The sequence below is a fragment of the Nycticebus coucang genome, chromosome 6 (assembly GCF_027406575.1).
Source record: "Nycticebus coucang isolate mNycCou1 chromosome 6, mNycCou1.pri, whole genome shotgun sequence".
NCBI classification, from domain to species: domain Eukaryota; kingdom Metazoa; phylum Chordata; class Mammalia; order Primates; family Lorisidae; genus Nycticebus; species Nycticebus coucang.
This window is the reverse complement of record NC_069785.1, coordinates 73,732,793-73,760,767: the sequence shown is the minus strand read 5'-3', so window position 1 is coordinate 73,760,767 and position 27,975 is coordinate 73,732,793. Positions and strand designations below refer to the sequence as shown.

General features: G+C 44.9%; 1 protein-coding gene across 2 annotated transcripts; it reads left to right on the top strand.

Annotated features, from left to right (window-relative positions):
• Window positions 1-123: 123 nt before the first annotated feature.
• LARP6 (La ribonucleoprotein 6, translational regulator) lies at window positions 124-27,934 on the top strand. 2 transcript variants are annotated; one of them, XM_053595663.1, is made up of 3 exons: window positions 124-265; window positions 22,080-22,290; window positions 26,390-27,934. In XM_053595663.1, exons 1-3 carry the CDS (start codon window positions 144-146, stop codon window positions 27,449-27,451), a joined length of 1,395 nt encoding a protein of 464 aa, XP_053451638.1. In that variant the 5' UTR covers window positions 124-143; the 3' UTR covers window positions 27,452-27,934. The 2 variants fall into 2 exon arrangements, with proteins under 2 accessions (XP_053451638.1, XP_053451637.1); XM_053595662.1 differs by lacking the exon at window positions 124-265 and adding an exon at window positions 10,008-10,368.
• The last annotated feature ends 41 nt before the right edge of the window (window positions 27,935-27,975 follow it).

Sequence of the window (27,975 nt, the reverse complement as noted above, 5' to 3'; positions counted from 1 at the left end):
TCTCCAGGCTGTTAGCACCCCCTCCCATCTCCCAAGGGTGAAGGACAATCAGCCAAAGAGAAGGAAAAACACAAAGCTCCCAAGTTCGCAGCTAGTGCTGAGAAAGGGAGCTGCCGGAGCATCTGGAATGTGTCAAAACAGAGATGACAGCAGGGAGGACAGAGCACCTCGCCCCACCACCTCTACATCACACCAGTTCACTAAGAATGGACCCAAGAAGCATGACCCACCCTCACCGCAGAAGAAACATAGGCCAGGATTTCAGGTATTGTGGTCGGTGTGATAGAGAAAATCGGGAAGTAAAAATTCTTTCCAGTTCTCTTCAAATAGTACAGCAACAATGATTGTGTTCTTTACCTGAATTATTAATCCCCCCTTTTCTGAGACTGTTTAGGACTGTTAGAGCCACTGCAGTGTGGTATAATGGGAAAAGTATAGATCTGGAGTTGTTAAGCATAAATATAAGTCTTTATGCTCTGCCACAGCCCAACCATATAACCGTTAGCAAGGCGTTTGATTTTGCTGAGCCTCAGTTTCCTAACAAGGCCTCCTTGGGATCTCTGGAACTTGGGATTGCTGTAAGGAAATGGCCATTCCTGCCATATTTTTTTACAGTGCTCTGGAGTCCCTAGTGTGAGGGACACAAATAATATACTCTGTTGTATACTCAGAAAGAATAAACAAATCTTGTAATGTGTTTCAAAATTTCTTCAGAGTTAGGAAGTTCTTTCTATGCCCTTGTTTATCAGTCTTTCTTTGATAGTTTATAGACACCTCTTTATCTGGAGAGTGTTTGAAATAAGGACTCCCGTCACAGGGCCAGCCCCGCATGAGCCACCTTGTGCCTCAACCTGACCTTCTTCTGAGGAGAGAGAAGGGAACCAGGGAGAAGGCATTGAGGTGTGGCATCTTCCACATGGACCTTGCCAGTTCTGGGCCTCCAAATGAATTGTCTACCATCAGATGCCCAAAGCTACTTCAAGTCTTTCACCAAATCCCCAGCCCTGAAGATTTCCCAAAGGCCAGACTTATTTTTGAGTTAACCCGGACTTCAGGCCAGATCCAGAATTACACGGTATTTCAACTGCCTGCCCAGCCCCAACCACTTTTTGGTCTCTTGTGGACCGATCATTTAATGACCCTAAGGGATTCAAATCTGGAGATTGGGACAAGGACTGAGTGGGAGTATTATGTTAATTTCTACCTCTAATTTAATTGAATTTTCTTTTTCTTTTCTTTTCTTTCTTTTTTTTTGAGACAGAGTATCTCGCCCTGGGTAGAGTGCTGTGGCATCACAGCTCACAGCAACCTCAAACTCCTGGGCTTCAGTGATTCTCTTGCCTCAGCCTCCCAAGTAGTTGGGACCACAGGCGCCTGCACAATGCCTGGTTATTTTTTGTTGTTGTTGTTGTCGTTGTTATTTAGCCGGCCTGGGCCAGGTTCAAACCTGCCAGCCTCAGTATACGTGGCTGGCACTGTAACCACTGTGCTATGGGCAACAAGCCATAATTTCATTTTCTTAAGATATAATTGAATTCCACAGGATCCTGGGGCTGCTTAACTTGACTTAACCAGCCAATAGGTTAAGTGTCTCCATATCCCTAGATATTCCCCTACCCTTATCTACATCCCCTCACTTAATGAAGACACTGAGGACTTAGACATAAGCTTTGAACTTGATCTTGAAGATTATTTAAACTTCTGGAGTCTTACCTGTAAGGGCAGGACACTTGCAGAGAATGCTTAGTAAGATTTCCATGCAGGCACCTAACCTAATAATGCTCAGTGAAGAGGTGGTTTGGAGATTTCTAGTAGGCTATAATTTTACTATTTAAAAAATTCTCAGCTGGAAATTCAGTAAATAGATGCTGAATTTCACCTTATTTGTTCAGTTCTGAAATACCTTGACATAATTCAAACATTTCTTCAATCAACAAATATTTAATAAACACTTGATATGTACCTAGACTATGATACAGTGAAATTAGAGTAATGAGAAAGATACACATGTCTCTGTCTTCATGGAGTTTATCGGGAAATATAGACATTAAATAAGGTCAAAAGTATGATGGATGTTGCAAAAGGGTAACCACAGAATTATTTATTAATCAAGTGTGACTATATGATATTTGATTAATCTATATTTTTAAGGGTTTCACCCTATGCCTGGAAAGCATTCAAGCAAATATCCACTCTGCACCTCCTTACCTCTAGGAAAACCTACTCATCTTGGTTTGTCCAGGACTTTCCTGTTTTTTTGTTTGTTTTGTTTTTGTTTTTTTGAGACAGAGTTCTATTACGCAGCCCTTGGTAGAGTGCCGAGGCATCACAGCTGACAGCAACCTCAAACTCCTGGGCTTAAGTGATTCTTTTGCCTCAGCCTCCCGAGTAGCTGGGACTACAGGCGCCTGCCACAACACCTGGCTATTTTTATTGCAGTTGTCATTGTTGTGTTAGCTGGCCCAGGCTGGGTTCAAACCCGCCAACTTCAATGTATGTGGCTGGTGCCATAACCACTGTACTATGGGCACTGAGCCACTTTCCTGGTTTTGACCATGGAAAAATCCCCTGGCCGGGGAAAACCCTCTATCTCTCAAAACTCAGACAGGTTTATTACATAAGTCTTGTCTCTAGGAAATTTGGAGGCAGAGTTTTCTGACTTTTGTCTTTTAGGATCGCTAACATGAATCCCTTACCAAGTCAACATCATGAAACAACATCACCACCAACAACAATATATGAAGGTGGAGGGACTCTTCTAGATTAAAATAAACTAGAAGGACATAAAGAGTAAATGCCACAGGTGACCCGATTGCATCTTGGTTTTTGTTTTTAAGTATAAAAAACATTCTTGGAACATTTGTGGGAAACTTGAATATGAACTAGATATTAGATGATTTTATGGAACTATTGACAATTTTGTTAGATGCAAGCATGGTTGTGGTTAGATAGGTGAATATCCTCCTAGAAGGAGGCTGAAGGCATAGGCTGAAGTACTTAGAGATGAGGAAATGATGAGGATACATTTTAGCAACTTTTGAATCCAGTATATATTGTTTCAACCTTTCTGCACTTATGAATACAGTGAAAATTTGGGGGGAAAAGGTCAGCAACCATTGAACAGAATAGGGTTTGAGATGAGAGAAAGTTTTTCCTGCACCAAAAAAGTATTCTTCCAGCATGGAAGTAAGGGTAGAAAAGGAGAGAACGCTTGCATGCCAGTGGTGTTGACTCTAGGTACATGGGATAAGAGAGAGCTTAGCAGAGATCCCCGTGCCTCAAACTGGCCATTTTGAAGCAGCCACGAGAGCCCCTGGCTGATGATATGGACATCTCAAAAGGTAGACTTCTAGATACCCAGCTGATGGCCAGCCGCCTGGGGAAGCTCCCTAACCGAAATGGACATTCAGTTTCCACCACACCAAAGAGTTACATTTTTCCCCACCTCTGAGCTTATGGAGGCAGTGAATGTCCTATACACTGGTGAACCTAGAAGGTCCCGAGTAGCATCTTAGCTCAAACCTAAGTGATTAGCAGGAATTGGCCAGGTGAAAAGGGCGAGAATGAGCATCTCAACCATCTGAGATGGCAAGTTTAAAGGGCGGAACGGTGGTGCTTTAGAGCCAAGGGAGAGAAGTTCAGTGTGGCTGGAGCAGAAAGAGTGAAGGTGAGAGGCATGTGAGATGAGGGTGGAGAAGCAGCAGGAACACGAATGCACTCTGCAAAGGAGACGACCCCCACCACCTTCCCCAGTTAGGGAAACTCCAGGGTCCCGGGGATTCTTCCCTCTCAATATCCTGATCCAAGTGCCTATGCCTCAAAGCCTCTCAGTGTCTTTGGAGTGTTTAGCCTGAGCTACAGATTAAAAGTCACCCTAATTAGGCACCAAGTTTTTGCTGCAAAAGAGATCACAAATGAAGAGAAGATGAGTCTTCTGAGTCTGTCACCCGTGGTTTTTGAGTTCTTTCTACCTGTCCTCGCTCACCAACTAATGCCATTAATGAATAATCCTAGCCCTCCAGACACTGCAACTCCCCATGGGCATTCCCTGGGGGTGTGTTATGTATGTTCATGGGCAAGTCTAGTTAGTCACCATCTGATGTCTGCAGGTGATCCCTCCTCCACTGCCGCAGCCTTCTCTGCCAGACAATGCTCTGTCCATGGGGCACAGCTGTGTCCACCAGGCACCACAGGCTCCTGCTGCAGCTGAAGAGGAGCTCAGAAGGGGCCAACTCTGTGAGATGTTGTTCTGTGCAATGGCAAAGAACACCTCACTCCTTTATGTGTGCCCTCAATTTCAATTAGTGTGACCCAAAGTCAAATTCCTTCTGCTCAAATAGTTTATGGGGTCATAGGGAAACTGTTTTAAGTAAATAGTCTCCTAGCTTTTCACAGGACTCAGATATATAGCCACAGGGGTTGGGCAGTGGCCCTTGGCACACAGGCAAACAAATGCATGCCAGATACTAATCTGTCCCCTAAGTGATTGTCATTTCTGACAATGGAGGCTTTATTAGTGGGCAAGGCTGTGGTGCCTGGCTCTCACTTCCCTGAGATGACTGCTCTGGGAGGGTGGTTGGTCCATCCTGTAGAGATTTCTGAATCTGCTCACTCGTATGCCAGGCCTGTCTGAATCCCAACAGAGGTCTCCATTTGGGCTACTCCTGGGCTCTACAGCTTTTGTCTTTCTTTCACTAGACCAGAATACTCGAGGAAGGGCTGGGATCTTATTTGCTTGGATGTCCTTGAAAGGTGGCAGGGACCTGGCTTGTAGGAGGTGATCAATTTATTATTTTCATTGTGAGATCATCTCATACCTTAATGGCCACCACACTTCAGCTTGCTGGAAACCACTTGGAACATTATTAATTATGCAGATTCCTAGACCCCATCCCCAGAAATCTGATTCTTTATATCTGGGTCGAGGACCTAGGAATATGCATTGTAATAAGCTCCTTAGCAGCTCTGATGTAGGTGGTGCTTAAGTCTCACTTTGTCTCTACTCAGGCAGGCCTGAACCAGGGTAAAAGCGACCACTTTAGCTCCTCTGTGACAATTAGAAACAGTTACCAAATGCAAAAAGTTTGAGACCAGGGTTACAGCTTTGTGAGCAGCTTTTAGGCAATAATTTCAGTCCCTTCATCCTTTTTGCCAAGTACCTTTGTGCTATGCACAGCCTGCAAAACTGTTCACAGCAGCCTGGTATGATGTCCGCCTCTGCTAGGACATGGTATGCAAGAGAAATTCATCTTTGCGTGATTCATTCTCTCAGTAAACTCTAGGAAAATGCTGGGGTTGAATTGTGGTAGTTACTTGAACCTGAAGGTCAAGTGAATCAGTAGCCGGAGTGTCTGGCAAGAAGAGCCCAAAAAGCTTAAAGATGGAGCACAGAGTTACCATTCACTCTCCGAGAGCTATCCCTCTTGACTTTTACTACATGTTGGAATCACTTTGGGAACTTTGAAAGCTGGATCTGATGCCCAATGCCCAAGTGTTACCCTAAGAACTTAGTTCAGCAGGACAGCCTGGGCATCAGAATTTGTAAAAACTGCCCAGATGATTCTAATATGCAGCCCAAGTCAAGAATTGCTGGCCTAATAGACCTCTCACCTTGATCATAAAGGAGTGTTCCTGTGTGTATCTTCCCAGGGAGTGCAGTAGGCAGCTGGCTCTCTTGCTCTGTGTGGTCCAGCTTTTATTAAGGGTTTCCCTTAATAAAAGAATGAGTACATTTGATTGGCATTTCTACCAATCACCTTTATACCTGCGGTTACCATTCACTCTCCAAGATCTATCCCTCTCTCACTAGTAAAATTCATCTTTTTTTTTTTTTTAATTTCAGGTTAATATGAGGGTACAAAGGATTAAGTTATAAGGTTTGCGTTTCTTAGCGAAGGTCCCTGTTGTAGTTGCGCCCTGCCCCCAGGAGGTGTGCCATGTACCCTTACACTATGCCTATTAGGTGGGAGTGCACCAAAGCTCCTCCCTCCTCCTCACTCCCCCCAACTTCAATTGAGCTTTTCTCTTGTGTGAGTGTGTATTAGTCCCTCCACTGGCTTCATACTAGGATTGAGGACATTGGATACTTGCTTTTCTGTTCTTGTGATACTTTACTAAGAAGAATGTTTTTCAACTCCATCCAGGTTAATACAAAGCATGTAAAGTCTTAAATCCATCTATCTTTAATATTTCACACTCCCCATCAGTTTGATACGCTGTCCCGCAAAGGCATAAATGCCAGGTGAAGCTTGAATATACTGTCTGAAGTATGTGCCAAACCAACTTGATAATATGCTACCAAGAAAGTATTTAAGTCGCAAGATAGTTTTACGTGATGGGACCCAAACTTTTGGGGTGTTGTTGCTTTGGGGGGTTGCACCTCAAAGTTAGAGGAATGGGAGACAGTAGCTGAGGGTCTTTAAGAAGTTCCTGCTTTTCTGCTACTTGCAGCTTCCATATTCTTAGTAAAGCATCACAAGAAGCATGAATCCTATGTACTCAATTTTGATATGAGGACAATTAATGACAATTAAGGTTATGGGGGGGGAACAGAAAGAGGGACGGAGGGAGGGAGTGGGGCCTTGGTGTGTGTCACACTTTATGGGGGCAAGACATGATTGCAAGAGGGACTTTACCTAACAATTGCAATCAGTGTAAACTGGCTTATTGTACCCTCAATGAATCCCCAACAATAAAAAAAAAAGAATAATTTTCACTATTCTTATGATGGAGTGAGAAGATGGAATCTTAAGTCCCCCTTTAGAACATAAAGTCTTATTCTACTAAAAATTTTTCTACAAAAAATTTATTAATTTACAACGGAGGAATATACATATCTAGCAACCAGAATTTTTGTGTCCTCCATTCAGACTAAGATTTTCCGAGTGTGTATACTAGCATTTACTGATCATCTAATCTGGGCCAGATGCTATACTAAACATTTTCCACCAAAAAAATCTAATTTTATCTATGTGGCCAGCTCAGTTAGGTGTGGACCATTCAGACAATTTTACTTCAGAACCTCTGAACAGCAAAGAAGTTTTGAAGCCAAGAAGACATGAGGCTGGTGTCTGAATCCAGGTCTATTTGATACCAAAGTGAATTCTTTTTCCATTACACCCTAATGCTTATGTGTGAGCTTTTCTAGTGAGCTTCAAGACCTCCTTGATGATGTTTTCACTGGCTGCACCTCTTTGTACAGATTTCTGTTACAGCATTTAGTGTGGCAAGCATATTCTTATTACCGATGGCTATCTTTTCCAGGCTCTCTCTCCATCTCCTGATATTCATGAATTATGTCTTAGGCATCTTATAAAACTGAGTAAAGCACAGGGCCAGTATTCGGTACATCCTCAACAAATGATTAAATGAACAAATAAAAATGTCCTCTTAACCAACAATTAAAATGGGACCTTTTAATGAGCATCCTCCCTACAATACTTTAACACTTAACCCTTCAACATTTAGCTCCATTGCAATTTCTCATTAATATCTTATTCCAAGTCCTTGGTTTCTATTGCAAGACACACTAAAGAATATTTCCAGTTGATTCCAAATTCCTTGTATACATTGGAAAGGTCTTCCAGGGTTGAGCATTTGCTTCAACCTAACCTTGATTCCATCTTGAGACTATTTCATCTCCAGAAACTACAGGAGAGAAAAGCGACTTCCCATTTTGAGTTTACTATAAAAATGAGCTCTCGAGATTCAACAGAGAGGGAATGATACCAATTCTAGTCTGAGGTCATGATTTTGTTTAAGGAGTCTTTGCTAATCATCCTAGTGGTGGTGCCAGCTCCCTGCAAAAACGCTGAAGACAGGCCTGAGAGGCAGTGGCCTCCCTTCCTGCCATTGCTCTGGGGAGGAAGGAGCTGGACATCAGAAGGGTCCCTTTAAAGCCCTGGTTCCTTCACCAGTGACACAAATGATTAGTGTGAGGGTAGGACTAATCAAATCAACTCAATAATTGTTCCTAGATGCAAGGCTTCCTGCTAGACAGTATGAAAGGGTACAACAAAGTAGAAAAAGAGGCCCTTCCCTGAAGCTCTCTGGGACTCACTCTCTTCATTGGAAAAAAGTCATCGAGTTGGACTTCTCCCACGAAGTACCCCTAACCCAGATGAAGGTTCCTGTCTTTTCCTCCTGCAAGCATCAGGCTAAGCCAACTACTACAAATGAGAAACTTATGAGAATTTGCCTCAAAAATTCTGTGCAAGTTTTGTACTTTACCGATATTACTGATATTCCAAGTTGTTTTAACATATACATTGTGGCTCTTTTCTCATACATTTGAGTAAAATCAATATCCCAGAAAGATGCCCCATATTTTTCCTCTGCCTTAGTGGGGACTCGGTACAATGGTTTGTACCCTTGGGGCTATATATTCTCTACCAAGAGGAGCTCAGGACTGGTAATATCCTAATATCCTTTCTAGATCCAAAATTTTTTCATGGGGAGTCAGATATAAAAGAGAGCAGTACAGTACAGGCAGATATATTTGAATTTAAGGTCACATAAATTCAATTTACATTTTTCAAAACTCTAATCAAATACAACACTCTGCAGACCAGATTCACCTACCATCAGTTCTCAAAGTATATTTTCTGAAAAGTCTCTAGGAGACTCTTATGATCAGGCATTTGAAAAACCTGAGCTGGTATGTACAAATTGTTCATAAACTATAAACCTTGGTTCAAATGTGAGGCATTATCATGGGTAGGAATAATAATCCTTGTATCTTTGCCACTCAGGATGGTTTAAATGAGGTAATGGGTATTGTTTTGTGAAATTCAGGAACTGAACATATCAGATCAGAAGGCATGGAGACTGCGGCAAATCTCTCCTCCTGAGCCTCACTAGAGGTGTGTAGAGGTTGTACAACCTCTAGAGCCCTAGAGGAAGGTGCAGCTGGCTGGGGAAAGATATTTTCAACCTCTTGCCTCTTCTTCCTGGTGGCTCAGCCCCAGAGCTGTGAGCTGTTTTGGTGCAGAAACAGCAGTAGCACCACCTGTCTTCTCCATTCCCTTTGCTCCTTCTAGAACCTCTTCTATCAAAAGAGAGATCTGACAAAAAAAAGGACAGAGGACCTGATCTTGCTAGGCCCTTGGGTCCCACCCAGGCACCCAAGGCTCTATACGTGGTGTTCTTTTACAAGGACACGCTGACCTCAAGACACTCCATTTCCTGAACCTCTCCTGACTTGCTTCCCTGTATGGAAACAAATGTGTTGGTCCAGGGTTCTGTTCTTTCAGATCCTAATGTGACAAATTAATATGATAACTTTTGTTTAAGGACCTAAATTAAGAGCTTCATGAAAGCATATTTAGGTTTTATTCATTGCTGTGACTCTGTTTTTAGTTTCTGGATCACGCTGGAGGGTTGAGATGGAACTCAAGTTAAAGCTATGACCAAAGGTGGCAGGGTTTTAGAATATCCTGGCATTTCAATAACTTCTTTTATTTATTTAAAAAAAAAATTGAGCGCATACTATGTACCGGGCAGTGGCTTTCAAACTTTGGTGAAGTTCACCATCACCCAAAATGCTGGTTAAAACACAAAGTTCTGAATCACAGGTTCTGATTCAGGCAATCTGGGTGATCTCTGAGAAAATGCCTTTCTAACAAGTACCCAGGTAAGGCTGGTGCTGCTGGTCTGGGAACCACACTTTGAGAACCACTGGCTCAGGTCATGGCAGGAGCCCAGTCCCTGGCCTCGTCGGATGCCCAGTCTCGGGTGGTTTCGTCCAACAGTCTAAAGATGAGATTGTCTGTGCTCCTGGCGGTTCAGCTGGGGAGCCACGCAGGAGTCAGAGGAGCCCCCGGGCAGCGGCGGTCCGCGTCGGCCACCCGGGGAGTGGAGCCCAGACCGAGGAGGGAGACGTGCCGCGCGGCGCGTGAGAGGAGGCGCCGCGGGAAGGAGCGGGGGTCGCGGGCTCCCGGGTCAGGCCTCGCGCGAGGAGCGCGGAGCAGCCCGCCCCACTCCGGGCCCCGCCCGCGCTGCGCCGCCTCGAGGTCCGGGCGGCTGCGGCGGCGCAGGGCAGGGCGCCCAACCCCCGTCCCTCCCCGGGCCGAGCGGCCACCGCCCCCGTCCGCGTCGCAGTTGTCGCCGCCTCCCAACCGGCTGGGGCTCGCGGCGCGGGGACCCTGGCGGCGCCGCAGCCCCGCCAGCCATGGCCCTGCCCGGCGAGGACGCTCGGCCCGGGCCCGAGGCGGCGGTGCAGATCCGCGTCGCCATCCAGGAGGCCGAGGACGTGGAGGGCTTGGAGGACGAGGAGGAGGGGGCGGAGGCGCGGGGCGCCGGGGACCCGAGCCGGTACCTCAGCCCGGGCTGGGGCAGCGCGAGCGAGGAGGAGCCGAGCCGCGGGCACGGGTAGGCGGCGCGGCCGGCGGCGGCGGCGGGGTCCGAGGGGCGGCGGGCGGCGCGCGAGCTGGGGCGGCTGACGGGCGGCGCGACTCCGCGGCCGGCTCTGAGTCAGCCCCGGCGGGGGCCGCGGCTCCGGCCGTTCCCAGAGTCACAGCAGGCTCTGGGAGGTAGTGGGTGCCCCCGTCCGCAGCCTCTGACCCGACCGGGGCTCCCGGGGCGAGCGGCGGGGATTGAGGGGCCTGGACGTGGGAATCATCTGAGATTCAGGAGGACGACTTTCTCGGGCCATCCCCTCCTCTGGGGGAGACGTTCCTTCCGTGAGCTCCCCCAAACACCCTCCCTGAGGGTGAGGCTGTGAGGCTGGGCCACCTCCGCAGGCGAGTGGCGCCCCCACCCCAGCCTACACTGCCATCACCGCCCTGTAGGCTTTTCAGTGCAGCCGCTGGGCTCAGGCTCTGGCGGTAGCAGGCCGGGGCACAGCTGGCACCTGCTGATTGGGGGTTCCAGGAGTGATTTCACGGGTGGAGAGCGCCCTTTTGGTGGTTTTGGACGGGTGCAGAGCTTGCTGCTTCTCACCCTTCCCCCGGGGGATTCCCATTTTCACCAGCCTTCCCCACCTGGCATCCGTGCCTGCATCATCATCTTGCTGCCTGGGGGTGGTTCCTGGGTGTGGGGTAGCCGGTATGGCACCTGTCTACCCTTGCCCTCGGGTCCTTAGACACCCTAGGCTTGTGTACACTAATCCCCAGGCCCTCCAGGACTGTGGTTTTATTCCTGCTGTTGAAAGGAGATACAGTATGGAGTATCCATCCAAATGAGAGTAGGGGGTCTGGCACCGTGGCTCACAACTGTAACCCTAGCACTTTGAGAGGACGAGGTGGGAGGATCACCAGAACCCAGGAGTTTGAGGTTGCAGCAAGCTATGATGAGGCCACTGCACTCTAGCCTGGGCAACAGAGCAAGACCCTGTGTCAGGAAAAGAAAAAAGAGTGCAAGGAAATGACACTTTGCAAATTCTGGGAAATGCCTGCAGTAGGAATTTATTAAGAGCCCTCTTTCTTCTGGGTCTCTGTTACACATTTTTAACCATTAAAGGTCTGATATCTGCTTCATAGAGAAAATATTAAACTGAAAGGCATAAGAATACAGGGACCAGAGGCATTCCCCAATAGCTGGTCAAACCTTCCCCAATTAAAAGGGTCAGACTTAGGGACCTGGAGAGTCAGGGCAGACCAGTACAGGCAGTTATTGGAGAAGAAAAGTTCAGCCCACCCATTTAGGGCAGGAAAGCCAGACCACAGCATGTGACATAGTAGCTACATCAGCACCTTATATACTAAAAAACCTGATTCATTCAGCTCCGTGCTGAGTACTAAGAGCCTAAAATTGATGAACCCATAGTCACTGACAGCTCACAGTCTTCAGAAGGCAGTTACCTAGTCAGTGATTTCAGACTTCAGGAAGAATAGCCCTAAGTGGTTTATCTTTCAGATTTTATTTACCTGTGACTGTAGCAAAAAGCCATCCCTATTGTGAGAGCTAAAGTTTTGAGATTATATCCTTAGCCAGGATTAAAGCCCTACCTATTTCTTGGGCCTGAAAAGATCCCCTGTGGAGGTCTAGGAGAAACTGATCCTCAGTATGGGTGAGCCTCTTGCCTTACCTTTCACACTCTCCCTCCAGAGCCGCCCTTCTCTCCCAGCTCCAGTGGCTTGAGTCTAATAGAGCATTCAGTCTGAAGCACTTCCTGCTGCCTACTGGCATAGAGTTGACCCCAGAGAATCCCTGGGGCTTTTCAGGGTAGTGGAGCTGACAGAGCCCAACAGGCAGGCATCCAAGCACAAGGAGACACAGCCAAGAGCAGGATCCACACTGTCTCCTGTTTGGGCCCAGCCTCCCACGGCAGCAGCCACCAGCCACTTTATATGAATGTTCTCTGCTCCTGGAGCCTACAGGAGAAAGCCCAGGTTCCTAAATCCTTTTAAGATGTGGCACCCACCCACATCACCCCCTCAGCCCATTCACACACCCGCAGTATCAGTATCATCTAGTTCCCTGAGCACAGGGGACCGTTGTGTGTCTGTGCCTCTGCACTCCCACCTCTGTGTCCTCTCCTTGACTGATTCCTACTCTGCCTTTATACCTTGGCAGCTCTTCCCCACCACCCCCAGTCCCCACCCAGAGCTGGATGTGTTTCTCTGTGTGGCTCTAATACTCTGTACATTTTACACCTAGCACTCACACAATCATAATTCTGTACAGGAATCCGAACGCTGTGCATTCAGCAACCATGCTTGCTTCATTCACATCTTAATCTTCAGGACCTCACACGACACCTGGCCTGTAGTAGGTACTCTGAAAATATTTATTGAATGAGTCCATCTCTGTATCATTGCACCAACTCTGCTGTTTTAAAATATTTTTGTTTCTCTTCTACTAGACAGTGAGATCCTTGAAGGCAGCTGCCCTGTCTTAGTTCTTCCTCTAGCTGCCTACCTAGCCCAATACTTGACTTACACCAGGGGAACAAGGAGTAAATTATCAATAAGGAGAAACATTTATATCCTCTAGATCAGGCGTCCTCAAACTTTTTAAATAGGGGGCCAGTTCACTGTCTCTCAGACCGTTGGAGGGCTGGACTATAGTTTAAAAAAAAAAAAACTATGAACAAATTCCTATGCACACTGCACATATCTTATTTTGAAGTAGAAGAACAAAACGGGAACAACTACAATCACACCGGCTCATGTGGCCTGCAGGCCGCAGTTTGAGGACCCCTGCTCTAGATGTTCGGAGGTCTTTTCTCCACATCTCACTCATTTAAAAAAGTTTTTCCTTTTATTCTCACTTTGATAATACAAAAATTTCCTAACATGAAAAAATGTGAAAAAATAGTACTGTGAACATTCATATAGCACCTTCTAGTTGTAACAGTTAGTATTTTTCTGTGTTTATTCGATGGATTTATAATGTGTGTGGTTCCCCCAGAACTATTTGAAAGTATGTTGTACCCAACAAGACTTATCTCTTAATACAGTGCTCAAAATAATCTACTAGCCAGTTCCACACTCAAATTTCTCCCAGTTGTTCTACAGTTGTCTTTTATAGCTGTTTCTCCCCCACATCCCCCAGAATGCAATCCAGGTGGAGGCATTTTCCTATTATGTCTCTCTAGGATCTTTTATTCTAAGGCATTTCCACCATTTTTTCCTCTGTGTTTTGCTATTTTTGACATAAGAGGCCAGGTGTCTTGTTGAATATCTCATATTTGGTTGGTGTGATGTTCTGATGGTCTCTTTTGAACTTGTTCCTTTGTATCATGTGCTTCATGTAAGCTGGAAGTTAAGGTTAAAGACTGGATTGGATTGGGTTTAAACATTTTGGTAAGAAGACCTTATAGGCCATACCTTGGACTTTATGTTGCATCACTTCAAGAGGCATCACTATTAGAGTTACCAAATTTGACCATTTGGTTAAAGAGATTTGTCTATTGTACAGGTATGTCTTTCTCTCTGCAGTTAAGTACTTTGTGGGCTCTTCTTCATTCTGTTAATATGATGTGTTATGTTTATTGATTTGCGTATGTTGAACCGTCCTTGTCCTGGGGTAAATTCCACTTGGTCATGATGAATGCTCTTTTTAATGTGCTGTCAAATTCAATTTACTAGTGTTTTGCATCTGTGTTCATATTGGCTTGTATTTTTTTTTTTTTTGAGACAGAGTCTCACTCTATTGCCCTAGGTAAACTCTTGGGCTTGAGTAATCCTCTTGCCTCAGCCTCCCGAGTAGCTAGGACTATAGGTGCCAGCCATGATGCCCAGCTGGTTTTTCTATTTTTTTTAGTAGAGGTCTTGCTCTTTCTCAAGCTAGTCTCGAACTCCTGAGCTCAAGCAATCCACCTACCTCGGCCTCCCAGAGCATTAGAATTACAGGCATGAGCTACTTGCCTAGCTGTAATTATTATTTTTTTTTTAACATTGTCCTTATCTGGCTTTGCTATCCGGATCATTCTGGCCTCTCATGAAATGAGTATGGAAGCATTCCCTCCTCTTCGCATTTTTAAAAGAGTTTCCTAAGGATCAGTATTATTGCTACTTCAAATGTTCAGCATTAAAGCCATCAGATTTTGAGTTTTTCTTTGATGAGAGGTTTTTAATTACTGATTCAGTCTCCTCACTATTAGTCTGTTCATATTTTCTATTTCTTCTTAATTCAGTCTTGATATGTTGCAATTTTCTAGGAATCTATTTCTTCTAGGTTATTCAGTTTTCTTGTGAATATTCTTTTTTTTTTTTTTGGTAGAGACAGATTCTCACTTTATGGCCCTTGGTAGAGTGCCGTGGCCTCACCCAGCTCACAGCAACCTCCAACTCCTGGGCTTAAGCACTTCTCTTGCCTCAGCCTCCCGGGTAGCTGGGACTACAGGCGCCCGCCACAACGCCCGGCTATTTTTTGGTTGCAGTTTGGCCGGGGCGGGTTTGAACCCGCCACCCTCGGTATATGGGGCTGGCGCCTTACTGACTGAGCCACAGGCGCCGCCCTCTTGTGAATGTTCTTTCACCTGATTTTAGCATCCATTAATCCTTACCTGAAACAGTTATTTCATCAGGGGTTTCAATTGACGAAAGTGATGATTTTCTAATTTTCTTATTATTTGTATGTTTATTAGTAGGCATTCGTTTGTCAAAAAAAAAAAAAAAAAAAGCTTTGCCTTATCATCTGTGTTGAAAAGAGTTCCTCCTTAAAGAGGCAAAAAGAGATCAGTTGATAGAATAGTCACACCAAATAATTGAATTGAGAGTCTTCCCTCAGGCTTGCACTGCCCTTCTCTCTGTGATTCTTGGATTTCTATTTATTCACTTTTATTATTAGTTACAGTCTTTATCTTTGATGCTGGAAACGTCTGTAATGTAGCCAGAGGAGCCCCTTCAAGTCTGCTTGCGCTCATCCTGTTTGAGCATCCCATTAATCTGTGAGCACTTCCTTGCTTTCTGGGACTAGATATTTGAGACTTAGTTTAAACTGTTCCTACTCCAATCATGGAATCTAGCCATTACCACAGGAATCCCTAGATTCTCAAATACTAGTGAGAAAATATTTAGAAACTAAGAACTAGAACTAGAATTGAGAGTGCTACCTTCTCCTGGGGCATCATTGCTTTCAAGGCCTTCCAATGGACAGAGCTAAGAAATGTATGTTTTTTTAAAAATAAATTTATATTGATAATTGCAATTTAACATCACAGGGTTTTTACTGTTTACTTATTTTCTACACTTAAAATCTTGATTCCTAATAACATCAACAAATTTACTTATTTGCCTTATCTTAACAATGTGTAAAAATAATTCAAAATTATAATATTAAATGTTAATACAAATAATAAAAACCATTGCGAACACCAGCTTTTCATTTAACAAACAGAATCATCTATATTTCTTTCTGTCTGTGTTGGTTTAGGGACATCGCACGAGCTTTCTTTTCCCTGCTCCGAATAATATAATGAAAGTTTCCATTTATTAATGCCAATTGTATGCCACACATGGAACTAAGTGCTATATATGTTATCTTTACTCCATGCCACAAACCATTATTTAGACCTCCAGAGACTTCCACTGTGGGTTGTTCTTTTCCCGGTCTGAGGGACTATGCAGAACAGCATGACAGAAAACAGGGTCAGGGAGGAAGGTCATGGTCTAAGTAACAAATACATAAGAAACTGTGGGCCATCCAAGCACAGGATGTGCCCTTTGCTAGCAACACCCAAAATGTGGTTTTCCTGGTGATGCCCATGTATGTTTTTAACCTGTCTCAATGAAGAACCTTTGTCTTTTGAATCTGCCCTCAGGCTTTTATAGTGCATTATCAGTTTGGTTGCCCTTTTTGAACCATTTCAGGTTCATTATCTTATTCTAAAAGTGAGCCAAAAGAAACTTCACATGGATGGAGCTGGACTTCGGTGTTTTTCATGCATGATGTTTCTCCTATGTGTTCAGTACCTTCCTGTTTTGGTGGCCAAAACACCACAATAGGACCATCTGCAAGAGTAGATGATGAGTCCAAGAAGCCTTTCCTGGGTTGAAAGTCATAGACAGAATCTCATTACTCCACCATTTTAGTTTGGATATTTTCTTTTTTAAAGGTAATCATTTGATTAACTATTCAAACAATGTGTCTAGATTAGCTCAATATTTTTGCGAGTAAAACAGCCTTGGAAGTTTTATGCTGCAAATAATTTTTGTTTCTCCAAATCATTTACACATGTGATAAATATTTCAATAAACATTTATTTTTAGAAACCAATTGTCTGTTTTAAAATGTACCCCCTTATTTCTACCCTTTGTTTCCATCTCTAGCAGATTTATAGCTATAACAAAAGACCTCATAACCATTCCTAATTTATTATGTTTTGTTAGGAAAAAGTGTATTTTTTTTTTTTTTAAGAAAAAGAATCTTAAGTGTTAGGGTGGCACCTGTTGCTCATTGCTCAGCCCCATATACCAAGGGTGGCGGGTTTGAACCCGGCCCCAGCTAGCTAAAATAGCAATGAGAATTGCAAACAAAAATAGTCGGGCATTGTGGTAGGCACCTGTAGTCCGTTCTACTTGGGAGGCTGAGGCAAGAGAATCACTTAAGCCCAAGATTGGGAGGTGGCTGTGAGCTGTGATGCTACAGCACTCTACGGAGGACGATAAAATGAGACTCTGTCTCAAAAATAAAATAAAATAAATAAATAAAAATAAAAACTTAAAAAAAATCTTAAGCGTTTGGACCCTACTGTCAATTGTGTGTATGAGGGATCTAGGTTCCGTGCCCCTTAGGAGAATGTAGTGCTTGATGATCTGAGGTGGAAATACAATACACTTGAATCATCCTAAACGCATCCCCATCCCTCTGGCCATGGAAAAACTGTCTTCCATGAAACTAGTCGCTTATGCCTACAAGGTTGGGGACCTGTGCTCCAGAACAATTTCCCGGCCTCTGGGCCTGTCAGTGTAAAAGAAGCAGGCAACATACCATTTACTGTCAAGGGGAAAGAAAAGAAATAAGATCATTTTCTAAAGGGATTGAATGAACTCACTGTGGAGATCTAAGGATGCCAAGGCAGGGCTGGTAGTTACAGAGTAAAGCCTTCCCCGTTTGTAATAGGCCCCAACTTAATGATTCTCTGCCTGATCACCTTCACTCCAAAGTGAAATCTACTCCACCCATGGAGCCCCCTAGGAAGAAGACCAATAAGTGAGTATACAATTGCAGAGGGAGTCTACCCAAGCCACCAAGACAAAGCAATCCAGACCTTCCATCTTCAAAAGGAATAGCCACCAGTGTGGGCTGTGTAGAGTGACTTCCTTCCAAAGGGCACAGTGTGGAAGTGAAGGGGAAAAAGAGTGATTTTACAGGGGAGAAATCTGACAAACATTAGCTCAGACAGGTGATTGAGGTTAACATCCACAGTGAAAATGGGGAAGGAAGACACATGGTTATTACAGGATGGTTGTAATTGACAAAAAGTTGACAACACTCAGATTTACAGGATATAAACTTCTTTAATGTTCATAAAGGATGCCGAATTTTTTCCTTTCCGAAGACTATTTCACAAACAAGGAAACAATGCAGCATGCTTCCAGATATAATACAGACTTTCTAGCTCCTCCACCGTCCCCCCTTGCAGATGCACAGCTGCTGATGACAGCACCCATGCAGAGGGAGGACTCTTCCAAGTGCAAGAACTTCTGCTCTGTGCTCTAATGGGGTTTTATGTTACTTGTGCAGTACCACCCACCTGTTCTGGAATCTCTGGCTACCTGCCTCTCTGCTCATGGATGGATGCTCACTAACTAATGCAGAGTCACCCTCCATACAGTATGGATTTACTGTGACCTATGGGAAAGGAAGGTCAGCTTGCCAGATAGAATGCCTGATGGCAGGCCCAGGCTTCACTCCTGCCTGAGGTCAAGTTCTGTAGAAGGTTGTAAGTTCAACCATGGTTATATTGAATTTGATGCAATATCAGATTATTCTCGTAGATATGTCTGTCAGAAAGGTAGGATTTGGAGGACTGGAGCTCAGGAAGGAGAGGAAAGTAGGGAGTAGGTGGGGAGGAGAAAGGCAGATTTGAATTGGATGAGTTTTCAGGGGCCGAAGTGTAGATGTTTACCAAGAGATGAAAAGTCTTTGATAGACTTTTGGAGCATACCTACATTTAGAAATGGTGGGAGAAAGCGGGCACTGAAAGGGTAGTCAAATGGGGAGAAGAATCAGAAAAGAACAAGCCCAGGGGGAGAGTATCAGGAAGGAGGGTGGTCAACAGCATCAGATCTTGCAGCTGGGGCAGGAGGACCAAGATGGAGCAGGGACCCTTGGACATGGCAAACAAGTGCTTCCGTGGATGTTGAGAGAGACAGAGGCAGTTGGGGCAAGGAGAGGAGGTGTTTCATGGGGAGTTCTAGGCTGGTCTGATCAGATGAACTTCATCTTCTCAATTCCTTTATATCTGCAAGGAATAAAATGGACATGGCAGACCTAGGGAAGAACAGGAGGCTGTAGAATAAGCATCGGAGAGATGAAGAAATTATACTGCTTTCCTTCCATTGTGCTTTATAAGTTTACCTTTTATAAGAGCATCAACTTCTCTAGTTTGGGAGCAGGACTTACTGGTCTGTGGATGCCTTTGCAGTGCAGTATTCTGAAAGTGGAAACTTTTGATAGACTTGCCATTTGTAGTAAGTCAGACCATTTTGCTGATACCTCTGAGTCCACCCAAAACTCTCCACTGTCCATCATCACACACTCCACCCCAGACCCTACTATTTATTGACATCCTTGTCAGCTGGGCTCCAAATTCCCTATGCATCTGTAGTTATCTGGCATAGCCAACCTATCTGTTTTAACTACTATTTAGAGTGTAAATTTTCTCTAATAAAGTGAAAATTTGTTCTGTCCATCTTACTTCTCCTTTTTCATTCTATTGATTGGTTCACTGATATTTTCCCTTTGGCATGTTTTGAGGATCTTTTTTCCCAACATAGTGCAGTTCTAGTCACTATTGTATTTGGCTGTAAGTAACAGAAAACCCAACTAACAAGTGAATTAAACAAGTAGGATTTGACCTGCCTTGTGCAATAATCAGAAATATACAGGTAGGTAGTTATAGGAGTTGGTTCGATAACCCTGTAATGGCAGGGCCAATAGTGTCGATAAATCAAACCAAGCTGCTTTTCTTGGCCTTTTCTTTAGGGTGATAAAATGGCTGCTGCAGATCCAACCATCACATCTATATCAAAGCAGATAAAATGGGAAGGGGCAAGGCCAACAGATTTTTCACTTGTGATAACATGACAGATGGTGACTACTTGTAAGAGAAGCTGGGAAAGTATTTCATTTTTATAGGTTCTGTAGTCAAGGAAGGCAATTGAGAGTTTGCTCTTAATGTTGAGTGAGTAAGCCTAATGTCTGTTACAGCTATCTTTTATCATTCCATTTTTTAAAGACCTTTTAAAGGACATACTCTTTAAATTAGTCTGCCAGACTGTTTTTTTTTTCTCTGCTACATATTTACCTTGATAAATGAGGGTAAATGCATCAGTAAGGTATTTTAAAGACCGTTTCCAGGCTGCCTACAGGTAAATAACCAAAACTCTGCATTTTTAAATCAACCAGTGTTGTACTATAATTTCTGAATTTGAAAAGGTGTTAAATAGATGTGTTTAGTTTTATCTCTTTGGCCAGAATATTCAATATTTCCCCTCATTTTTAGTATTCCATACTTGGTTCTTTTTTTTTTTTTTTGGAGGGTAAGAGTCAGTGAAAATTTTGTTGAAGGATATATATGTGTGTGTGCATATCTATCTATCTATCTATATGCCTTTTCCAGCTTATCACAGTAATAGGTCTTATTGACATTATTAGCTGTGACATTATTGAGTTACCAAACCAAATCCTATCATTGCAGATTTCTGTTAACTTCTAATAATGGCATCAATTAAGTTGTGGATAATCACAAATTTTTATAATCTCTTTATAAAAGATTAGCTTTTTTCCCCAGGATTGCTCTGGCCTGTTCTCCTGTGCTAATATTCTCAGAGAGAGGGAGAACAGGACATCTGTCCAGGTGGACCTTCATTTAAAAGGACCTTGGTCATGGGATTGTGTTTCCAGGTTCCGGCTCTGGGTCCCAACAAAACATGGAGGGTATTAGGAGTATTGGCTTTGGAAACAAAGAATTGGAATTTAAATCCTAGATCTGCCTTTTGTGAATAAGGGAAGGAACTTATCTGTCACTTAATTGAGCTCTAAGGGTAAACCAGGCAGTCTTCTAGATATCTCCATATACTCACTGACTCTTCCCGACAGTCCTATCAGGATAGGGACTCTCCTAATTCTCCATTTACAGGTAGCAGAAGTGAGGGGAAGTTCAGTGGATCCTGCCTAAATTCGTGTGGATAATGAAAGGAGATACAGGTTGAGCACCTCTAATCCCCAAATCTGAAATTCTAAATGCACCAAAATCCAAAACTTTTTGAGTACTGATGTGATGCCTCAAATTGTCCACGTGGGTGGCTGAGATAGTGACATCTTTGTTATCTGACAGTTCAACGTACATAAACTTTGTTTCATGTACAATATTATTTAATGTTTTGTATAAAATTACCTCAGGCTATCTGTAGAAGGTACATTTATATGACACGAATGAATTTAGTGTTCAGACTTGGGTTCCTTACCCGGGAAACTTTGTTATGTATTTTGCAAATATTTCAAAATCTGATACACTTCTGGTCACAGGGATCTTAGACAAGGGATTCTCAACCTGTACCAGCATTTGAACCAAGGCAGTGTAACTCTAGAACAAGGACTCTAGGAAACTGCGCTGGGTCACACCTGAACTGGACTCCTCGGAGGCAGTGATCACATGGCCACAGGGTTAGGTTTTGTCTCTGCCAGCTAAGAAGTCAAGCTTTTATTTTCCAACAAGTATAGAGGATCTTGTTTAAAGATCAAGTTACCCTGCTATACTATGGTGTTCTAGAAATCAGGATTTGGAGGGATGGAGCAGGGAAGGAAGCTAAGATATGTGAAAAGTGTTCTTCTAGTAGCAGAGCATCACAGGAACGTTAGCAGAGGGTGTTCTTATTTTAATGATCCTTCATACTTGTTCACTGTGATTTCTTAGCTGGTTGGAGACAAAACCTGTTCCTCTGTGGCCATCGCATGGTCACCACCACTGAGGAGTCTCATTCATGGGTGACCCAGCGTAGTTGCCTAGGGCCACTCTAACAGAGCACCACAAACTGGTCCTATTTAGGACAATGAAATGTGTTATCTCCCTGTTCTGGGGGCCCGAAGCCTGAAATCAAGGTGTCACCTGGCACCCAGTCACGGCACCAAGAGAAGATTGGTTCTAGCCCTCTCCCAGCGTCTGGTGGCAATCTTTGGCATTCCTCAAGGTCTGCTACATCACTCCACTCTCTGCCTTCATCTTCAGACAGTGTTGTCCCTATGCACATGTCTGTGTCCAAAATTCCTCTTTGAGTTAGGGGTCCACCCTACTTCAGTGTGACCTTATCTTAACTAATTATGTCTGCAATGACCCCATTTCCAAATAAAGCCACATTCTCAGGTACTAGGGCTCAGGACTTTGGCATGTGAATGGAGGGGGGGGGTGTCACAGTTCAACATGAACCATCGTAACCATTTTAACGCCCAGTGTCTCCTGGTTCCAGTGGCACCACAATAAGTGGAGGTGAGAATGAACGTGAGGACCTGGAGCAGGAGTGGAAGCCCCCGGACAAGGAATTAATCAAGAAACTGGTAGATCAGATCGAGTTCTACTTTTCTGATGAGAACCTGGAGAAGGATGCCTTCCTGTTAAAGCACGTGAGGAGGAACAAGCTGGGCTATGTTAGCGTCAAGCTACTCACGTCCTTCAAAAAGGTGAGGCTTGGTTCTCCAAGCGCCTTCAAGGATTTTAAGGACTTTGGAGGTTGGGGTTCTGAAGGTATTTTTATCCCCATAAAAGCTAAAGAACTAGGAATTTTTTTTTTTTTTCGAGACAAAGTCTCATTATGTCACCCTCGGTAGAGTGCTGTGGCATCACAGCTCACAGCAACCTCCAACTCTTGGGCTTCAGCGATTCTCTCACCTCAGCTTCCTAAGTAGCTGGGACTACAAGTGCCTGCTACAAAACCCGGCTATTTTTTGGTTACAGTTGTTTAGCTGTCCCAGGTTGGGTTTGAACCTGCCACCCTTAGTATATGTGGCTGGTGCCGTAACCATTGTGCTATGGGCGCTGAGCCTGAACTAGGAATTTTTAAAAAATTAAATCTGAGCCTTAAAAAAGAGAAAAATTGCCAAGAGAAAGGATTTAGGACTGTTATTAAGAATATACTCCCATACTATGTAAGGGTCCTGGGCAAAGAGACAAATATCAGCTGGCAGCAGGTTATGAAACAATATTATTCTTTACTTCTTCTTAGTAAAGTCCAGACACTCTTCCTGGGCAAGTGGGTGGCCAGGAGGATGCTGGGCCCCAGACAAGGGGACTCGAAGGCCTTTAGATACACCTGTCAGGCCTAGAATTTCTATGAAATCCAAGCTTTGCCTTTGTCAAGTTGAATAAATAGGGAGTGGGAGTGAACCCCCTGAACTTTGGGAGATGAGCCTTCCCCACGACTCTCGCCTGCACTGCTGTGTGTGACGCCATCCTCACACATACAGTGGAGATATTAGATGGCTAACAACTGCTGCTGTCGGGAAGCAGACTGCTTGTCCCTGCTGTGTATATTTGGGCCGTGAACTCTTCTTCTCAGCGAGTTAACAGACCAGTTGGAATTAGAACTCCGTATCTCCCTTGAGGGAAGTGCACTTACTAGAATGGAAAAGCACCGTGCGGCCTGTTGCCTAACGGGACGCCTACTGAGTGGGTCCCGGCCTGGTCGTCTGTGTACTTTGTCCGAGAGCAGGAAGGAGAGCTTTCCTCCCCGGAGCTCTTCCCTGCCTCGCCTGCGGATGTGTTCATCCTCTCTCACTCTCTTTCCTTTATTCATTCATCAAATATCTTCTCTTTGCTGTCAGGTGCGGCATGTACAGAATGAGCATGGTTAAAAAGCTCACAGTGCAATGAAGGAGCGATCCGAGAGAGATTACAACATGACCAGAGCAGAATGAGAAAAGAGAGAGCAAAGGACTGCCGGGTGCTGGTTGATCAGAGAAACCCCAGCCCTGCCTGGGGAAATGAAGAGTCCTCCCAGATTGGCCACGCTGAGATTGGCCCTTAGAGGATGGGTGGGAGTTTTCAGGGTACAGGAGAAGGGAAGGGACATTTCAACATCCAGAGAACAGTGAGCAAGGCCTCATTGAAAAGTGTCTGTGGGGCTTCCCAAAACGAAACAGTCCTTGGAATCATCCTGCAGATTCCTAGTTCCTCCCCACGAGACATCCTGTCCTTTTTGTTTTAGGCTGCCACTTACAGAGCTGTTCAGGAATGTTTTTTGTTGAGAACCAGCTGCAGACTAGAGACAGACTTCCTAACACCTCCAAGATAGGAGCAAAACCCTTTTTCTTTCTAAGGGGTTTCCTGTTATTCACAAAAGAAAACATACATGACAAAAGTAACAAGCGCAGGGAAATTATAAAGTTTCTGAAACTCTTACAAAGCTCTTCTAGGGAAATTATAAAGTTTCTGAAACTCTTACAAAGCTCTTCTAATAAATGCTCGAGGACCAAAGTTCCCTGCATCCTTTTCTTTGGTGGTGCTTGACACTCCCTGTAAAACAGCGGTTCTCCCAACCTATGGGTCACGACCCACAGGAACTGTATTAAAGAGCCACGACATTAGGAAGGTTGAGAACCACTGCTGTGAAAGGTCACAGGCCTGGGCAGCACCTGTGGCTCAGTGAGTAGGGTGCCAGCCCCATGTACCAAAGGTGGCGGGTTCAAACCCAGCCCTGGTCAAACTGCAAAAACAACAACAACAAAAAAATAGCCGGGCGTTGTGGTGGGCACCTGTAGTCCCAGCTACTCGGGAGGCTGAGGCAAGAGAATCATGTAAGCCCAAGAGCTGGAGGTTGCTGTGAGCTGTGATGCCACGTACTCTACTGAGGGTGACACAGTGAGACTTTGCCTCTTAAAAAAAAAAAAGGTCACAGGAGTGCTCAGACCGTAACTGAGATTGCCCAGTGGATCTTGCTGCTGATGCTGGAGGGACTTTCAGAAGCAGGCTTGTTAGTTCTTCCATGAACTTCTCCAGCCCTCTGAGTACAGCAGTACTCTACTTCCCTGGGGTCCTCTTTGCTCAGGCTTTCAGCTTAGGAAGTGGTTCCTTTTCCACTCCTGAGGGCTCCCTCCCTAGCAGGTTTTGGAGAAGTGTCCACCCATATTTCCTCCCAGAAGAGCTGTTGCCTGGCCTTCCCACAGCCCTGCTCTGACCTGCAGTCCTCCCCCTCCCCCTTTCTGTATTCCTGATTGATTCTGCTCACTTGAAATACACCCCTTGGCCTGGGCCTGCTTCTCTGCACCCTTGGCTTGTGTCACAGTGATCAGCCCATTGATGTCTGCACCCTGAGCCTGAGTCCAGGCCACTACACCCAAACGCCACAGGCTGGAGCAGACTGTGCTTTCTCCAGGAGCCTGTGCTAATGGCCCTGCAGGCTTCCCCACCCTGCCCAGTTAGGGAGCCCTCCCTTCTTGAGTTTCATGAAGTTCCTGTTTTAGGCTCAGGGACATCTGGAGTTCCTGGTTCCCCTGCAGAGCTGCTCCATTGGCCTGGCCTCAGAGGACTCAGGGTGATCTCGCCATTCCTGGCTTAGGTCACCCACCCCACCCACCTTCACGGTTTCTTTGGGATGACTCATTCACCCCTGGCATTCACCCCTTTACCGGAAGTGGATCTCTAGAAAATTACTGTTTTACAATATAAATATAGCTTTCCCATAGTACAACACTGATATACTCAATTCCCATCAAGGGAGGAGGAGGGGGGATTATTTCATCATTGTTCATGAGGCCTAAGTTGGATTTAATTCAGAATTGAAGCAGTACGCGTCATTCTCAGGAGATATTGCAGTGAAATGTGAGAGATCATTTGGAACTTTCTTTGTATCAGAAATGCAGAAATGTAGAAGTATGGGTTTAGAGAAGCATTTGAATGTTAAAATCTCCAAGGCCTATCAAAATGGTAACATGTAACATTTAAAATAATGATAGTACATAATTATTGAGTACTCATTATGAGCTAGTTGCTGCTCTCAGTTTTATATATAAATGTGTGTGCCTGTATATATATATGTGTGTGTATATGTGTATAGTTATTCATTTAACCCTCATGACAAGTCTATGAGGTAGGCACTATTAATATCTCTATTTCTGGCTTGGCGCCTATAGCTCAAGCGGCTAAGGTGCCAGCCACATACACCAGAGCTGGTGGGTTCGAATCCGGTCTGGGCCGCCAAACAACAATGACAACTACAACCAAAAAATGGCCGAGCATTGTGGCGGGTAGTCCCAGCTACTTGGGAGACTGAGGCAAGAGAATCACTTAAGCCCAGGAGGTGGAGGTTGCTGAGCTGTGAGTTGTGATGCCACGGTACTTTACCCAGGGCAATAGCTTGAGGCTCTGTCTCAAAAAAAAAAAAAAAAAATCTCTTATTTCTGCAGAGAAAGTTAAGACACTAAAAGGTTGAATAACTTTTCAAGTTTTACTACCACTTAGAAGTGGGCCTTGGATTTGTGTATAGAACAGCCTTGTTCCAGAGCCCTCAGGTTTAACCTCTAAACTTGTGCAGAATAGACTATGCCCCTTCTCATGGAGAGTTTTGTTGGACAGCACTAACTGTGCTGCCCTCAGTTTTTGAAATTGGAGAAAGTGGCGTTTATTCCTTTACTCATTCACTAGATTTTTGAGTGTTTACATCTACCAGATATAATACTAGATACTAGCGTTACAGGGAGCAGAAAGTGAGGCAGGGAGATTCTAGAGTACACAGGGTGGACAAGGACATTAGGTCCCATTTCATTTTTGCCTTATGTTCTTCAGGTGAAACACCTTACCCGGGACTGGAGAACCACGGCACATGCCTTGAAGTATTCAATGACCCTTGAGTTGAGTGAGGACCACCGGAAGGTGAGGAGGACCACGCCTGTCCCATTGTTCCCCAATGAGAACCTCCCCAGCAAGATGCTCCTGCTCTATGATCTCTACCTGTCCTCCAAGCTGTGGGCCCTGGCCACGCCCCAGAAGAACGGAAGGGTGCAGGAGAAGGTGATGGAGCACTTGCTCAAGCTCTTTGGGACCTTTGGAGTCATCTCCTCAGTGCGGATTCTCAAACCTGGGAGAGAGCTGCCTCCTGATATCCGGAGAATCAGCAGCCGCTACAGCCAAGTGGGGACCCAGGAGTGTGCCATCGTGGAATTTGAGGAGGTAGAAGCGGCCATCAAAGCCCACGAATTCATGATTGCAGAATCTCAGAGCAAAGAGAACATGAAAGCTGTCCTGATTGGTATGAAGCCCCCTAAGAAGAAAGCCCCCAAAGACAAGAGCCACGACGAGGAGCCCATTACAAGCACCCACAAGTCCCTCAACAAGAGAGTCGAGGAGCTTCAATACATGGGGGACGAGTCTTCTGCCAACAGCTCCTCCGACCCTGAGAGCAATCCTACGTCCCCTATGGCTGGCCGAAGGCATGTGGTCACCAACAAGCTCAGCCCTTCCAGCCACCAGAATCTCTTTCTGAGCCCAAATGCCTCGCCATGCTCGAGTCCTTGGAGCAGCCCCTTGGCCCAGCGCAAAGGTGTTTCCAGAAAATCCCCGCTGGCCGAGGAAGGGAGACTGAACTCCAGCACCAGTCCTGAGATCTTCCACAAGTGCATGGATTATTCCTCTGACAGCAGCATCACTCCCTCTGGTAGCCCCTGGGTTCGGAGGCGCCGCCAAGCCGAGATGGGGACACAGGAGAAAAGTCCTGGTGCAAGTCCCCTGCTGTCCCGGAAGACGCAGACTGCAGATAGGTTACCTGTAGGGGTGCTGAGGCTGCCCCGGGGCCCTGACAACACCAGAGGATTTCATGGTGGACACGAGAGGAGCAGGGCCTGTGTGTAAATACCTTCTATTTTTAATACCAGCTCCATTGAAAACTGCCTTTGTTTTCAAGGTTCTGACAAATACCTGGCATGATATAGAATGGAATTCAGTGATCCCCTTTGAAAGGTTTTGTATACACGTAGATCTCTTAATTTATATAATTGTTATATATATAATTTGTCTAGTGCACCATGGTTTTAAGGCCACCTTCTAGTTGAGAACACTCATTCCTCCCAGCATGGCCATTATTTTGATGCCTGACACGTGTGAGTGTGACGGCTCTAAAGGGCTGTGGGACAGAGGCTCCCTGGGGAGCGGGTCACTTCTTTGGATGTGGTTTTTCTCTGCAGTGACTGAACTGTCCTCAATAGGCCATGCACGGGCTTCCTGAGAGCCCGGAGGAGTTTTCCTGTGCAATAGCAAGTAGTTAAGCCAATAGCATGGTGTTTTATAGGACCAAATGTACGTTACCTGTCAAGTGAATAAATAATAAAACACCAAGCTGGGAGTGCTGACTTTGAGGTCATAGACTATACCTGACA